This window comes from Thalassophryne amazonica, chromosome 13 (assembly GCF_902500255.1).
Source record: "Thalassophryne amazonica chromosome 13, fThaAma1.1, whole genome shotgun sequence".
Taxonomy (NCBI): domain Eukaryota; kingdom Metazoa; phylum Chordata; class Actinopteri; order Batrachoidiformes; family Batrachoididae; genus Thalassophryne; species Thalassophryne amazonica.
The window spans coordinates 568,749-586,998 of NC_047115.1; the positions used below are offsets into that span (position 1 = coordinate 568,749).

General features: G+C 39.1%; 2 protein-coding genes across 2 annotated transcripts in view; one reads left to right on the top strand and one right to left on the bottom strand.

Annotated features, from left to right (window-relative positions):
• Positions 1-17,967, top strand: part of hectd2 (HECT domain containing 2) — a 106,232-nt gene extending 88,265 nt beyond the window's left edge. Inside the window, exon 22 of the mRNA XM_034184460.1 lies at positions 12,958-17,967. Within this exon, the coding sequence (XP_034040351.1) occupies positions 12,958-13,078 (121 nt within the window). The 3' untranslated portion in view covers positions 13,079-17,967. The remainder of the gene's footprint in view (positions 1-12,957) is intronic.
• Positions 15,856-16,959, bottom strand: LOC117523046. The gene is made up of 2 exons (XM_034184461.1): positions 16,801-16,959; positions 15,856-16,738 (listed from the first exon to the last, which is right to left on the bottom strand). Exons 1-2 carry the CDS (start codon positions 16,932-16,934, stop codon positions 15,889-15,891), a joined length of 984 nt encoding a protein of 327 aa, XP_034040352.1. The 5' UTR covers positions 16,935-16,959; the 3' UTR covers positions 15,856-15,888.
• Positions 17,968-18,250: the final 283 nt, after the last annotated feature.

Sequence of the window (18,250 nt, forward strand, 5' to 3'; positions counted from 1 at the left end):
AACAGGAAGAAACCTCCAGCAGAACCAGGCTCAGGGAGGGGCAGTCTTCTGCTGGGACTGGTTGGGGCTGAGGGAGAGAACCAGGAAAAAGACATGCTGTGGAGGGGAGCAGAGATCGATCACTAATGATTAAATGCAGAGTGGTGCATACAGAGCAAAAAGAGAAAGAAACAGTGCATCATGGGAACCCCCCAGCAGTCTACGTCTATAGCAGCATAACTAAGGGATGGTTCAGGGTCACCTGATCCAGCCCTAACTATAAGCTTTAGCAAAAAGGAAAGTTTTAAGCCTAATCTTAAAAGTAGAGAGGGTGTCTGTCTCCCTGATCTGAATTGGGAGCTGGTTCCACAGGAGAGGAGCCTGAAAGCTGAAGGAAAAAATTAGGAAAAAAAAAAGAAATTAGGAACAATATGTATACTACACATCGCATTATGGAAAAAATAGTAACTGCAAACCACATTAGGAAAAAAAAAAGAAATTGGGAACAATATCTATACTACACATCGCATTAGGGGAAAAAATAGTAACTGCAAACCACATTAGGAAAAAAAAAAGAAATTGGGAACAATATCTATACTACACATCGCATTATGGAAAAAATTAGTAACTGCAAACCACATTAGGAAAAAAAAGAAATTGGGAACAATATGTATACTACACATTGCATTAGGGGAAAAAATAGTAACTGCAAACCACATGAGTAAAAAAAATGAAATTAGGAACAATATGTATACTACACATCGCATTATGGAAAAAATAGTAACTGCAAACCACATGAGTAAAAAAAATGAAATTAGGAACAATATGTATACTACACATCGCATTATGGGAAAAAGTAGTAACTGCAAACCACATGAGTAAAAAAAAGAAATTGGGAACAATATGTATACTACACATCGCATTATGGGAAAAAATAGTAACTGCAAACCACATGATTAAAAAAAAAATGAAATTAGGAACAATATGTATACTACACATCGCATTATGGGAAAAAGTAGTAACTGCAAACCACATGAGTAAAAAAAAGAAATTGGGAACAATATGTATACTACACATCGCATTATGGAAAAAATAGTAACTGCAAACCACATGAGTAAAAAAAAATGAAATTAGGAACAATATGTATACTACACATCGCATTATGGGAAAAAATAGTAACTGCAAACCACATGAGTAAAAAAAAATGAAATTAGGAACAATATGTATACTACACATTGCATTAGGGGAAAAAATAGTAACTGCAAACCACATGAGTAAAAAAAATGAAATTAGGAACAATATGTATACTACACATTGCATTAGGGGAAAAAATAGTAACTGCAAACCACATGAGTAAAAAAAAGAAATTGGGAACAATATGTATACTACACATTGCATTAGGGGAAAAAATAGTAACTGCAAACCACATGAGTAAAAAAAATGAAATTAGGAACAATATGTATACTACACATCACATTATGGAAAAACATAGTAACTGCAAACCAGATTAGGAAAAAAAAAAGAAATTGGGAACAATATGTATACTACACATTGCATTAGGGGAAAAAATAGTAACTGCAAACCACATGAGTAAAAAAATGAAATTAGGAACAATATGTATACTACACATCGTGATTATGGAAAAAATAGTAACTGCAAACCACATGAGTAAAAAAAATGAAATTAGGAACAATATGTATACTACACATCGCATTATGGGAAAAAGTAGTAACTGCAAACCACATGAGTAAAAAAAAGAAATTGGGAACAATATGTATACTACACATCGCATTATGGGAAAAAATAGTAACTGCAAACCACATGATTAAAAAAAAATGAAATTAGGAACAATATGTATACTACACATCGCATTATGGGAAAAAGTAGTAACTGCAAACCACATGAGTAAAAAAAAGAAATTGGGAACAATATGTATACTACACATCGCATTATGGAAAAAATAGTAACTGCAAACCACATGAGTAAAAAAAAATGAAATTAGGAACAATATGTATACTACACATCGCATTATGGGAAAAAATAGTAACTGCAAACCACATGAGTAAAAAAAAAAATGAAATTAGGAACAATATGTATACTACACATTGCATTAGGGGAAAAAATAGTAACTGCAAACCACATGAGTAAAAAAAATGAAATTAGGAACAATATGTATACTACACATTGCATTAGGGGAAAAAAATAGTAACTGCAAACCACATGAGTAAAAAAAAGAAATTGGGAACAATATGTATACTACACATTGCATTAGGGGAAAAAATAGTAACTGCAAACCACATGAGTAAAAAAAATGAAATTAGGAACAATATGTATACTACACATCACATTATGGAAAAACATAGTAACTGCAAACCAGATTAGGAAAAAAAAAAAGAAATTGGGAACAATATGTATACTACACATTGCATTAGGGGAAAAAATAGTAACTGCAAACCACATGAGTAAAAAAATGAAATTAGGAACAATATGTATACTACACATCGTGATTATGGAAAAAATAGTAACTGCAAACCACATTAGGAACAAAGAGAAATTGAGAGCAATAGCTATACTACACATTGTATTTGGAAAAAAAAATAGTAACTGCAAACCACATTAGGAACAAAGAGAAATTGAGAGCAATAGCTATACTACACATTGTATTTGGAAAAAAAAAATAGTAACTGCAAAGCACATTAGGAAACTAGAGACATTCATCACAAAATGCCCCGCACGTAGTATTATTTTCCATGCAAAGTGCAGATAAACTGAGATATACAATGAAGAAATTGAAGCTTGGCAGAATAATTATTTAGAGGATGTGACAAAGTGACCATAAAAAGTTGGTCACAGTCACCAGCCTTCAAAACAAATGCAACCACTGGTGACCTTGAAATGGAGGTCAAGGTCACCGGCCTTCGAAGCCATGCGAAGTACTCCTCCAAGGCATGTACCCACCAAGTATGAAGTTTCTACGACCAAAAGGTGGCAAAGAATTTGACAGTTGTGACCATTGCTGACCTTGAAATGGAGGTCAAGGTCACTGGCCTTCGAATCCATGCGACGTACTCCTCCAAGGCATGTACCCACCAAATATGAAGTTTTTGCGAACAATAGGTGCCGAGCTGCATTGCGCTGAACGAATTGTGGCCAGACAGACGCCAGATGGACGGACGGAAATTGGGAACAATATCTATAATACACATCGTATTAGGGGAAAAAAGAATAGTAACTGCAAACCACATTAGGGAAAAAAAGAAATTGGGAACAATATCTATAATACACATCGTATTAGGGAAAAAAGAATAGTAACTGCAAACCACATTAGGAAAAAAAGAAATTGGGAACAATATCTATAATACACATCGTATTAGGGGAAAAAAGAATAGTAACTGCAAACCACATTAGGAACAAAGAGAAATTGAGAGCAATAGCTATACTACACATTGTATTTGGAAAAAAAAATAGTAACTGCAAAGCACATTAGGAAACTAGAGACATTCATCACAAATGCCCCGCACGTAGTATTATTTTCCATGCAAAGTGCAGATAAACTGAGATATACAATGAAGAATTGAAGCTTGGCAGAATAATTATTTAGAGGATGTGACCAAAGTGACCATAAAAAGTTGGTCACAGTCACCAGCCTTCAAAACAAATGCAACCACTGGTGACCTTGAAATGGAGGTCAAGGTCACCGGCCTTCGAAGCCATGCGAAGTACTCCTCCAAGGCATGTACCCACCAAGTATGAAGTTTCTACGACCAAAAGGTGGCAAAGAATTTGACAGTTGTGACCATTGCTGACCTTGAAATGGAGGTCAAGGTCACTGGCCTTCGAATCCATGCGACGTACTCCTCCAAGGCATGTACCCACCAAGTATGAAGTTTCTACGACCAAAAGGTGGCAAAGAATTTGACAGTTGTGACCATTGCTGACCTTGAAATGGAGGTCAAGGTCACTGGCCTTCGAATCCATGCGACGTACTCCTCCAAGGCATGTACCCACCAAATATGAAGTTTTTGCGAACAATAGGTGCCGAGCTGCCATTGCGTCTGAACGAATTGTGGCCAGACAGACGCCAGATGGACGGACGGAAATTGGGAACACTATCTATAATACACATCGTATTAGGGGGAAAAAAGAATAGTAACTGCAAACCACATTAGGGAAAAAAGAAATTGGGAACAATATCTATAATACACATCGTATTAGGGGAAAAAAGAATAGTAACTGCAAACCACATTAGGAAAAAAAGAAAATTGGGACAATATCTGATAATACCCATCGTATTAGGGGAAAAAAGAATAGTAACTGCAACCACATAGGAAAAAAAAGAATTTGGGAACAATATCTATAATACACATCGTATTATGGAAAAAATAATAGTAACTGCAAACCATATTAGGAAAAAAGAAATTAGGAACATATCTATACTACAACATCGCATTAGGAAAAAAATGGTAACTGCAAACCACATTAGGAAAAAAGAAATTGGGACAATATCTATACTAGACATGTATTAGGGAAAAAAATAACTGCAAACCACATTAGGAAAAAAAGAAATTGGGAACAATATCTATACTACACATCGTATTAGGGAAAAAATAACTGCAAACCACATTAGGAAAAAGAAATTGGGAACAATATCTATACTAGACATCGTATTAGGGAAAAAATAACTGCAAACCACATTAGGAAAAAAGAAATTGGGAACAATATCTATAATACACATCGTATTAGGGGAAAAAAAGAATAGTAACTGCAAACCACATTAGGAAAAAAAAGAAATTGGGAACAATATCTATAATACACATCGTATTAGGGGAAAAAAGAATAGTAACTGCAAACCACATTAGGAAAAAAGAAATTGGGAACAATACCTATAATACACATCGTATTAGGGGAAAAAAGAATAGTAACTGCAAACCACATTAGGGAAAAAAAGAAATTGGAACAATATCTATAATACACATCGTATTATGGAAAAAAATAATAGTAACTGCAAACCATATTAGGAAAAACGAAAATTGGGAACAATATCTATACTACACATCGCATTAGGAAAAAAATGGTAACTGCAAACCACATTAGGAAAAAAAGAAATTGGGAACAATATCTATACTAGACATCGTATTAGGGAAAAAATAACTGCAAACCACATTAGGAAAAAGAAATTGGGAACAATATCTATACTACACATCGTATTATGGAAAAAATAACTGCAAACCACATTAGGAAAAAAGAAATTGGGAACAATATCTATACTACACATCGTATTATGGAAAAAATAACTGCAAACCACATTAGGAAAAAAGAAATTGGGAACAATATCTATACTACACATCGCATTAGGAAAAAAATGGTAACTGCAAACCACATTAGGAAAAAAGAAATTGGGAACAATATCTATACTACACATCGCATTAGGGAAAAAAATAGCAACTGCAAACCACATTAGGAAAAACAATCACAACCTACTGCTAACAGCAAAAAGGACAAAACAGATTTACTGCAGTTCACATTAGGGAAAGAAATCTTACTTACCGCGAACCGCATTAGGGAAAAAAACTCATACCTTGCACAAGCCTCATTCAGAAATTTTATCAGCATTTGTCTCTGTTCGGTAACAGGCCTGTCGCCACAGACGGGAAGCTGGAGTGACGTCACTCTGCTAAATTTCGTGGCCCACATTAGGTCACATGCTTAAAGCTGCAGTGTCCACATTAGTTCAACTGAGTCTGTGGTGGCGATCAGACATCCAAAGGTTTGATCCCTCAAGGAACATCAGCGTCACACATTATGATAAATGTCTTTTTTTTTTGCTGAACACGTTGTTTCAGGTCACAGAGACGTTTGATTTAAGGTTTAAAGTTTAAACTCTGACACACACACACACACACACACACACACACACACACACACACACACACACACACACACACACACACACACCACACCACACACACACACCACCACACCTCAGAATGTAAGTGTTAAATGACATTATGTCAGAGTGATGACCACTAAACTTAAAGCATCATGCCAGCAATACCATCATCAACCACAGGGGCAGTATACCCACGGAAAGACCACAACTGCATCATAAGGAGAAGAAGAAGAAAAAGGAAAATGGCTGATTCTAATCCAATTATTTTTTTCCACAAATCTGATTGGTTAATCGTGTGAGATTTCAGGCCGTATAATATCTGGGTAACCATGACAAAACATTCGACCATTTCACATTTGGATGTATATTACTGTTGTGTGGGCCGCTGAAGAGGAGGTACTGCTGGCCCCCACCACCAGATGGCGCCCTGCTTGAAGTTCGGGCTTCAAAGCAGGAGAGGGCGTCATAGCAACCGGGAGTGACAGCTGTCACTTGTCCACATCACCACCACCTTAAAGGCCAGACTGCAACTCCACCTCCCCGCCGAGTAACTGCAAAACCACATTAGGAAAAAAGAAATTGGGAAAAATATCTATACTACACATCGCATTAGGGAAAAAAAGAATAGTAACTGCAAACCATGAGTAAAGAAAAAAGAAATTGGAACAATATGTATACTACACATCGCATTAGGGGAAAAAAATAGTAACTGCAAGCCACATTAGAAAAAAAAAAGAAATTGGGAACAATATGTTACTACACACACGTCATTAGGGGAAAAAATATACTGCAAGCCACATTAGGAAAAAAACAAAGAAATGGGAACACATATCTACTACACATGTATTAGGGAAAAAGAATAGTAACTGCAACCACAATAGGAAAAAAAAGAAATTGGGAACAATATCGATACTACACATTGTATTAGGGAAAGAAATAGTGACTGCAAACAATATGAGTAAAAAAATGAAATTAGGAACAATATGTATACTACACATCGCATTATGGAAAAAAAAAATCGTAACTGCAAACCACATTAGAAAAAAAAAGAAATTGGGAACAATATGGTATACTACACATCGCCTTATGGGAAAAAATAGTACTGCAACCACATTAGGAAAAAAAAAGAAATTAGGAACAATATGTATACTACACATCGCATTATGGAAAAAATAGTAACTGCAAACCACATTAGGAAAAAAAAAAGAAATTGGGAACAATATCTATACTACACATCGTATTAGGGAAAAAACTAACTGCAAACCACATTAGGAAAAAGAAATTGGGAACAATATCTATACTAGACATTGTATTAGGGAAAAAAATAACTGCAAACCACATTAGGAAAAAGAAATTGGGAACAATATCTATAATACACATCGTATTAGGGGAAAAAAGAATAGTAACTGCAAACCACATTAGGAAAAAAAAGAAATTGGGAACAATATCTATAATACACATCGTATTAGGGGAAAAAAGAATAGTAACTGCAAACCACATTAGGAAAAAAGAAATTGGGAACAATACCTATAATACACATCGTATTAGGGGAAAAAAGAATAGTAACTGCAAACCACATTAGGGAAAAAAGAAATTGGGAAACAATATCTATAATACACATCGTATTATGGAAAAAATAATAGTAACTGCAAACCATATAGGAAAAAAGAAATTGGGAACAATATCTATACTACACATCGCATTAGGAAAAAAATGGTAACTGCAACCCACATTAGGAAAAAAGAAATTGGGAAACAATATCTATACTACACATCGTATTATGGAAAAAATAACTGCAAACCACATTAGGAAAAAGAAATTGGGAACAATATCTATTACTACACCGCATTAGGGAAAAAACCAATAGTAACTGCAAACCACATTAGGAAAACAATCACACCTACTGCTAACAGCAAAAAGGACAAACAGATTTACTGCAGTTCACATTAGGAAAGAAATCTTACTTACCGCGAACCGCATTAGGGAAAAAAAACTCATACCTTGCACAAGCCTCATTCAGAAATTTTTATCAGCATTTGTCTCTGGGTAACAGGCCCTGTCGCCACAGACGGGAAGCTGGAGTGACGTCACTCTGCTAAATTTCGTGGCCACATTAGGTCACATGCTTAAAGCTGCAGTGTCCACATTAGTTCAAACTGAGTCTGTGGTGGCGATCAGACATCCAAAGGTTTTGATCCTCAAGGGAAAACATCAGCGTCACACATTTATGATAAATGTCTTTTTTTTTTTTGCTGAAACACGTTGTTTCAGGTCCCAGAGACGTTTGATTTAAGGTTTCAAGTTTAAACTCTGACACACCACACACACACACACACACACACACCCACCACACACAACACACACCACACACACACACACACACACACACACACACACTCAGAATGTAAGTGTTAAATGACATTATGTCAGAGTGATGACCACTAAACTTAAAGCCTCATGCAGCAATACCAATCATCAACCACAGGGGCAGTATACCCACGGAAAGACCACAAACTGCACATAAAGGAGAAGAAGAAGGAAAAGGAAAATGGCTGATTCTAATCCAATTATATTTTTTCCACAAATCTGATTGGTTAATCGTGTGAGATTTCAGGCCGTATAATATCTGGGTAACCATGACCAAAACATTCGGACCATTTCACATTTGGATGTATATACTGTTGTGTGGGCCGCTGAAGAGGAGGTACTGCTGGCCCACCACCACCAGATGGCGCCCTGCTTGAAATTCGGGCTTCAAGCAGGAGAGGGCGTCATAGCAACCGGGAGTGGACAGCTGTCACTCGTCCACACTCACCACCACCTTAAAGGCCAGACTGCAACTCCACCTCCCCGCCGAGTAACTGCAAACCACATTAGGAAAAAAGAACATTGGGGAACAATATCTATACTACACATCGTCTTATGGAAAAAATAACTGCAACCACATTAGGAAAAGAAATTGGGAACAATATCTATACTACACATCGCATTAGGGAAAAAAAGAATAGTTAACTGCAACCATGAGTAAAGAAAAAAGAAATTGGGAACAATATGTATACTACACATCGCATTAGGGGAAACAATAGTAACTGCAAACCACATTAGGAAAAAGAAATTGGGAACAATATCTATACTACACATCGTATTATGGAAAAAATAACTGCAAACCACATTAGGAAAAGAGAAATGGGAACAATATCTATACTACACATCGTATTATGAAAAAATAACTGCAACCACATTAGGAAAAAAGAAATTGGGAACAATATCTATACTACACATCGCATTAGGGAAAAAAACAATAGTAACTGCAAACCACATTAGGAAAAAAGAATTGGGAACAATATCTATACTAACATCGCATTAGGGAAAAAAACAATAGTAACTGCAACCACATTAGGAAAAACAATCACACCTACTGCTAACAGCAAAAAGGACAAAAACAGATTTACTGCAGTTCACATTAGGGAAAGAAATCTTACTTACCGCGAACCGCATTAGGGAAAAAAACAAACAATACCTGCACAAGCCTCATTCAGAAATTTTTATCAGCATTTGGTCTCTGTGGTAACAGGCCTGTCGCCACAGACGGGAAGCTGGAGTGACGTCACTCTGCTAAATTTCGTGGCCACATTAGGTCACATGCTTAAAGCTGCAGTGTCCACATTAGTTCAACTGAGTCTGTGGTGGGCGATCAGACATCCAAAGGTTTGATCCCTCAAGGAAACATCAGCGTCACACATTTATGATAAATGTCTTTTTTTTTTGCTGAAACACGTTGTTTCAGGTCACAGAGACGTTTGATTTAAGGTTTAAAGTTTAAACTCTGACACACACACACACACACACACACACACACACACACACACACACACACACACACACACACACCACACACCACACACACACACACACACACACACACACTCAGAATGTAAGTGTTAAATGACATTATGTCAGAGTGATGACCACTAAACTTAAAGCATCATGCCAGCAATACCATCATCAACCACAGGGGCAGTATACCCACGGAAAGACCACAACTGCATCATAAAGGAGAAGAAGAAGAAAAGGAAAATGGCTGATTCTAATCCAATTATATTTTTTCCACAAATCTGATTGGTTAATCGTGTGAGATTTCAGGCCGTATAATATCTGGGTAACCATGACAAAACATTCGACCATTTCACATTTGGATGTATATTACTGTTGTGTGGGCCGCTGAAGAGGAGGTACTGCTGGCCCACCACCACCAGATGGCGCCCTGCTTGAAGTTCGGGCTTCAAGCAGGAGAGGGCGTCATAGCAACCGGGAGTGACAGCTGTCACTCGTCCACATCACCACCACCTTAAAGGCCAGACTGCAACTCCACCTCCCCGCTGAGAAATCAGCTACCTTGGAGGTAATATTCTCTGCTGACTTAAAACTCTTTTGCAGCTGTTTTCCTGTGGTGTTGCCTTATCTGCTGGATTGGCGTTTGGTGTGATCAGCGACGGCTTCGCTTCACATCCCAACCAGATAAGTGGTTAAACAGGAGCTGCACGAGTGTGTGACTGGAGGTGGAGGTGCTCCCTCCCAAAGGAACACAGACTGTGGGATTACTGAGTGTGCGAACTCACACTCATCTATACTGTTTTTGTTCTCTGCCAGCAGTGCCAGGTCTGACAGCTGGAGACGGTGGCCACCTGGGGACCCAGGACTTGGCGGCTCCGGTGTTCTTCAGATCCGTTGGCGGTGAAGGCCGTGTGGGATCCGGCTCAGTTCTGGACGGGCGTCTCCTATCCTCGAGCCTGTCCACACGTCACCCAACGTGTAATTGACTGTAGTTCCAAACTGGTTGTTGTCTGTATTCCGTTGTGCACAATTTACAACATTAAATTGTTACTGTTTGTCTTATCCATTGCCTGTTCATTTACGCCCCCTGTTGTGGGTCCGTGTTCCTACACTTTCACAACAATTACTCCACAAATGTCAATAATGGCGCTGTCAGCTGAGAGCAAGAGAAATTTGTGTACCGACGACTATGTCGAAATGGGTGCATTTAAGCTACCATACGGAAGTATTGATGTGGATTCTGATACAGAATTACCGTTTCACATTTGATAGATTTGATGGATTTTCACTTTCGATGGATTACTCCGCGCCCTGACAGCTGTTGGAGTGATGCTGCAGAGCGAGGCCTCTTTTTTTATGCGAACAGGGACAAACTTTTTTTTAGCGATTCCAAAAATGTCTGCCATTTGTGGAATGGTGCCACACGCTCCCGGAACACAGTTCTAATCCTGGCTCACAACCTTGCAAATTGCTTCAGTGATTTTAATGAAATGCATATAAAGTTAGAAATTTGAGCAAAACTTTTGCTTCTGAATCATGCCTACCTATCTGGAAGTCAATATTGTCCATGTCCACTTCTGGAATAATTCTGATTTGCATATTGTGCGGGACATGTCCCTGTTGCACCACATTAACCTAGAACAGGCCATTTTGTCAAACACCTACTCATCCATGAAGGAGACTGGAGGGTTGCTGCCATCCAGGGTGGAAAAACCTTCTCCAGTCCAAATGGATTGAAAATGTATGGTGGCCATGACAGGTAGCAGCTGTAGCCAGGTCGGGGTCAAAATTTTAAACTATTCCAATCATATTGAAAAGTAAACCACATTATTTGTCTCATCGTAGTGATTCCAAAAAAGGTATAAATTGGACCATCTATGATGGAATGTTATGGAGTAAAAACAGCAAAAGTGGCAACAAAGGTCCAAAATTAAAATTGCTCCAATTTTGGTAAAAGGTCATGCAAATTATTTGTTGAGCTAACAGGATTGAGAAATGGAATAGTTTTGACTGTGTTAATGTTTGGTCTTCAAAATAAAAGTCAAACAAGGTCAACATCCGTTGAATTCTATGACCTATGACCTGTGTTACTGCATAACCTGATAACTAAACATGACAGATGATGCAAACGATTCCTTTTTAAAACCTGATTAACTCAGCCAATAACTTGCATCACTTTTGACCAAAATTGCAGCAACTTCAACATTTAACTTAACATTTAACAACTTCAACTCTGTACAAACTGAAAGTGATGTTTGTCACAGTTTTGTTGTTTTTACCTCAAAACTCCAGAACATTCAGGGTGTATCTGCCCCCCCCACCAAAAAAATATGTAAAGAAAAACTATATGAAGAAAAGAAAGGGGAAATATTTTATGAAGAAAATAACGAAAATAAAGTTTTTGTTTGGTAAGATAATGTTTCTTCATTATCTTCCACTGAAATGAAGCTGAACATATCTCACTGCGTTCAAAAATATGATTTTTTTTACACTATCATGGAAGGAGATATACTTTTATCATTTTTGTGATATTGTAAAATATTTTTATTTATTTATTTATTTATTTTTTGGAGATTCCTGGATTGCCAGGTACTGTGAAATACCTTCACCTGGGAGCCCAGCTGGAGGTCAGTTCTCTAAATGACCAGGGTTTGACATGTTTCAACAACCTCAAATCCAGGAAGTCCCTGTCTGTCCAGTTCTTCATTTGGTTTTGAGAAGTCGCGACACTTTGAAGAAGTCAGTTAGAAAGATGCAGTAAACTATCAGGCTAATTGTTTTCAACATCAGACCTTTGACCTCTAGATTGACTAAACCCTCACTGTTTCATACGATGAACTTCAGTATAAATGATGAATTATTCTGATGAAGTACAAAGTACATGGCGTGATGTGCGAGTGAGCGAAGAGATGAGGGGAGTCTGAAAAAGGAACGATGGAAGGAGTCAATTTCAAATAGCATAAAAATATCAGTGACATCATCACGTTGTCATTCCATGAATGAATCAGCCCCCCCCCCCCACACACACACCACTAAAAAAAATGTGGACCCGCCCCTGCTACCTGTCTGCAGATTCCACTGTTGAATGACCATCGTACATAAACATTAACTCAAGATAAATTGGTGGTAATTTCTACTTGGTGGTGACATGCCCACGTCCAGGTTGAAACCTGCCGCTGCGTTTTTTCTTTTTTTTTTAATGTACAGAATTTTATTTTTTATTTTTTTGCATGTCATGGTCCTCGTGTCTGCAGGTTGCCGATCTCTCACACCTGCTTCAACCAGATCTGTCTGCCGCCATATCGAACCAGGAAGGAGCTGAAACACAAACTCACCATCGCCATGTCCAACGCCGAGGGCTTTGGGCTGGAGTGACGACGCCCACGCTGAACACACACAGGACCGCAAGCTCCTTAGCTGCCCATCACAGTGGGCCCTGGGTCAGACTGCAGGACCGGGATCTTTGGTTTGGGTCTCATTTGTTGCCTTGGCTCTGTGTGTCAACATGTCTGAGGGAACCAGGTCTTGGTGACCAGCATGGACGGTGAGTGTGAACTTTGAAGCGCATCATGAGCAGAGGTCACCTGCACCGGGGGGGGGGGGGCTGCTCCAGACCGCTTTGGGTCATGTTCCATAATCCACGAGTCCTTTGAAGACCAGATCTTCTTGGACAACTGCTTCTGTTTGTTTCTGTATGCATCTGTCCAGAGCCAGATCTCAACAGGTATGATGATGTCACACTGCTAACCGTTTGGTAACATGTGCTAAAGCAGTTACATTTACCAGAAATCGCACTACTCCTTTGTTAAATGATGAATCGGTGTCCAGGATTCTGCAAATCCCCAACATTGGCTCATAAAGACAAGAGCAGTCTGTCCCGCAGACAGCTTCAGGTGATGGAGCACTTGACCCCTATAGTGATGGTATACCCCCTCTGCCATTGAGTGCTAATAACTTGTATCCTTCACAATAAAAGCATATTGATGTTAGGCCAACAGCAGGTGAACTCAAAACAGGAGCTTTATTTTGAAAGGGGAATGCTTGTGGTCAGGCTAACATTAGCTACCTAGCAGAGATAAGCTAACATTATGTATTTAAATGCCTGCAAAGTTCCAAAAGTTGTCTTGTAATTTTTGATCTCTGTGCTTGATGTTTGGAGCTTGTTAGGTTGGAACCTATAAAGACTTAAACTCATCACAAACACTTTAAATCAGCAGGATTACTGACTGAAAGACAAGACGACCTGGACTGCAGGAAAATTATGTCATTTTTTAAAATGCAGATTTTAACTTTTAAAGGTGGTTTGAAAAGATTTTTAACACATCAGTGTATCAGGAAACATCCTCAGTGTTGTTAAAAGACTCAATGGTGTTTGTACAAAAAAGCTTGCTTTTTTTGCCCAGGTATTTACACATGTGTTTGTTTGTTTGTTTCCACAGTAGTATTTACCCACAATCCACTTGGCTCAGTGTAAATAAAACATTTTTTGTTAAAAAAAATCTAGATATCAAAGTGGGACATGTTTGTATTTACGTTCATGACACATAACCTCCGTTAGCATGCAGATTTGTTAAAGCTGACAGGCTAGGTTAGCTAACGTTAATACACTTACCACTGCAGTTAAGAATAAACTGCTCCAAGATGAACGCCTAACCTTTGTCCAGCTCAGATATGCCACATCATCTTGACCAAGTTTTTGGCAAAATCAGAATTTGGAGTTGAGAAGCGACGTCATGTAGCCATGCTAATAAGCCAGCTAGCAAAAAGCCAAAGACGTGATGCACTGCCTCAGCGGTAATGGATTCCACAGCGATAATGGCCGGAACATACAAACAGTATAGCGAATGTTCTCGTTAATTTTGACACTTTCACCACTAAATGTATCAAGAACTAAACGACTGCTCATATAACATTTAATAAGTGAAAAAGACAGTTATTCAAACACTCTGCGGTGTTTTTGTGGGCTGTTGTGTCTCTTGTAACAGGACGCCCTTCTACTACAATCTCCCATGACCCAAAAAAAGTGCAAAAACAGGATCCGGCTTGTCTCCTAAGTGGTTGGCTTCTAAAGTGCAGACCTGGCAACTGACTGGCTTATAAAGTGCAGACCTGGCAACTGACTGGCTTATAAAGTGCAGACGTGGCAACTGACTGGCTTATAAAGTGCAGACGTGGCAACTGACTGGCTTCTAAAGTGCAGACTAGGCAACTGACTGGCATGTAAAGTGTGGACCTGGCAACTGACTGGCTTATAAAGTGCAGACGTGGCAACTGACTGGCTTCTAAAGTGCAGACGTGGCAACTGACTGGCATGTAAAGTGTGGACCTGGCAACTGACTGGCTTCTAAAGTGCAGACGTGGCAACTGACTGGCTTCTAAAGTGCAGACTAGGCAACTGACTGGCATGTAAAGTGTGGACCTGGCAACTGCCTGGCTTATAAAGTGCAGACGTGGCAACTGACTGGCTTCTAAAGTGCAGACGTGGCAACTGACTGGCTTCTAAAGTGCAGACTAGGCAACTGACTGGCATGTAAAGTGTGGACCTGGCAACTGACTGGCTTCTAAAGTGCAGACGTGGCAACTGACTGGCTTCTAAAGTGCAGACTAGGCAACTGACTGGCATGTAAAGTGTGGACCTGGCAACTGACTGGCTTATAAAGTGCAGACGTGGCAACTGACTGGCTTCTAAAGTGCAGACGTGGCAACTGACTGGCTTCTAAAGTGCAGACTAGGCAACTGACTGACTGGCATGTAAAGTGTGGACCTGGCAACTGACTGGCTTATAAAGTGCAGACCTGGCAACTGACTGGCTTATAAAGTGCAGACGTGGCAACTGACTGGCTTCTAAAGCGCAGACTAGGCAACTGACTGGCATGTAAAGTGTGGACCTGGCAACTGACTGGCTTATAAAGTGCAGACGTGGCAACTGACTGGCTTATAAAGTGCAGACGTGGCAACTGACTGGCTTCTAAAGCGCAGACTAGGCAACTGACTGGCATGTAAAGTGTGGACCTGGCAACTGACTGGCTTCTAAAGTGCAGACGTGGCAACTGACTGGCTTCTAAAGTGCAGACGTGGCAACTGACTGGCTTCTAAAGTGCAGACTAGGCAACTGACTGGCATGTAAAGTGTGGACCTGGCAACTGACTGGCTTATAAAGTGCAGACGTGGCAACTGACTGGCTTCTAAAGTGCAGACGTGGCAACTGACTGGCTTCTAAAGTGCAGACTAGGCAACTGACTGGCATGTAAAATGTGGACCTGGCAACTGACTGGCTTATAAAGTGCAGACGTGGCAACTGACTGGCTTCTAAAGTGCAGACTAGGCAACTGACTGGCATGTAAAGTGTGGACCTGGCAACTGACTGGCTTATAAAGTGCAGACGTGGCAACTGACTGGCTTCTAAAGTGCAGACGTGGCAACTGACTGGCTTCTAAAGTGCAGACTAGGCAACTGACTGGCATGTAAAATGTGGACCTGGCAACTGACTGGCTTATAAAGTGCAGACGTGGCAACTGACTGGCATGTAAAGTGCAGACTAGGCAACTGACTGGCATGTAAAGTGTGGACCTGGCAACTGACTGGCTTCTAAAGTGCAGACGTGGCAACTGACTGGCTTCTAAAGTGCAGACTAGGCAACTGACTGGCATGTAAAGTGTGGACCTGGCAACTGACTGGCTTATAAAGTGCAGACGTGGCAACTGACTGGCTTCTAAAGTGCAGACTAGGCAACTGACTGGCATGTAAAGTGTGGACCTGGCAACTGACTGGCTTCTAAAGTGCAGACGTGGCAACTGACTGGCTTCTAAAGTGCAGACTAGGCAACTGACTGGCATGTAAAGTGTGGACCTGGCAACTGACTGGCTTATAAAGTGCAGACGTGGCAACTGACTGGCTTCTAAAGTGCAGACTAGGCAACTGACTGGCATGTAAAGTGTGGACCTGGCAACTGACTGGCTTATAAAGTGCAGACGTGGCAACTGACTGGCTTCTAAAGTGCAGACTAGGCAACTGACTGGCATGTAAAGTGTGGACCTGGCAACTGACTGGCTTCTAAAGTGCAGACTAGGCAACTGACTGGCATGTAAAGTGTGGACCTGGCAACTGACTGGCTTCTAAAGTGCAGACGTGGCAACTGACTGGCTTCTAAAGTGCAGACTAGGCAACTGACTGGCATGTAAAGTGTGGACCTGGCAACCTGCCTGAAAATGAAAGAAAGGAGCTGTGCCATCAGCAAGACGATCAAAAAAATTTTTTCAAATTTTTACCCCAACGGAGAACAGTCAAACAAGTTTCAAGCCGTACTCACTGCGAAAGTTAATGTGCTACCAATGATTTTGAGAATTTTGTTAGTGGGATTGGCTGGTGAAGAAAAACGTACGTTGTACCTCTGACTACTCCTCAAACTGTGTATTCATACATTCCTGTAGTACTTCAGTTTTGAAAAAATTGTGACATACAAAAATTTGCAATAAGTGCACAAATAACAGAAAAAGCTGCATCGGTTAATGAATCGATTCTGGAAAATGAAATCAAATTTTGGTGTTCCAGGTTTTGTGCGGTGATTTCTGAGCTCCGTGGGTGAAATAGTCTTTGTGTAATCTGATGAAATTTGCATTTTTGTATCATTTCGCTTTGTCAGCAAATGAAGCTTTGTACGTACAAAGTGTGTATTTGTGTGTGTATTTTTTTTTTGTTGACATTGCTGCCTGTTTATTGATTAAAAGGCTGCAGCAGAAATGTAAAAACTTATGTTTTAAATGTAATAATTGTTTCTCAGTTGTTGGTTTTTTATCCTTGCTGTCTGCGCATCGCAAGATGACCGCTAATACTAAAGCTAGCTGTGTTGACTTTAAATGGAAGCTGTCTGTTTTTATTTGATGTGATCTCTGCAGTGTTTATGCACCACAAACAACAAAACAACAGTTTATTTGTAGCTGTATGCTAGTCAGCCATTAAATATTCAACCACGCGCCATCACGCTAGCAGCAGCGAGGTCAAAGTTCAGGACTTTCATATGTTGATTTTTTTTTTTTTTTACAAAGTTCTCATCAACTTTTACATTTGTTTACTGATTCTCGACCAGAATCATTTCTCTGACTAACTAGTACCAACTAGTTATTTTGTGTTCTGACTATTGGTGCCACAGAAAGAAAGAGGTCAAAGGTTAAATGTAACCATTTTGTTAAAAAAATGTGTCTTACAAAACTGTCACTTTATGTGTTAAAGTAAAAATGATTTTAAATAAACTCCAACATTTTTTTAAATTGTTGATTTTGTTTGTTGTTGATGAAATCACACTAACTTGGTTTAAAATATGCTGATCTCAGTTATCTTCTTCCAATAATCATTATATATATATATATATATATATATATATATATATATATATATATATATATATATATATATATATATATATATATATATATATATATACAGTGTCCTCCAAAAGTATTCAGCCCCTTGGTAGTTCACACATTTTAATTTGTTTATGTCATTTCAAATACAAAAAAGTAAATCAGGCTTCTCAATATAAAAATTGAT

What these genes read in the sequence shown, in the direction of transcription:
- LOC117523046 (XM_034184461.1), bottom strand. Translation starts at nt 16,934, where the DNA reads ATGGCACAGCTCCTTTCTTTCATTTTCAGGCAGGTTGCCAGGTCCACA. An exon ending in AGAAGCCAGTCAGTTGCCAG is followed by an intron (nt 16,739 to 16,800) that starts GTCCACACTTTA and finishes GTCAGTTGCCAG; the next exon opens with GTCCACACTTTACATGCCAG.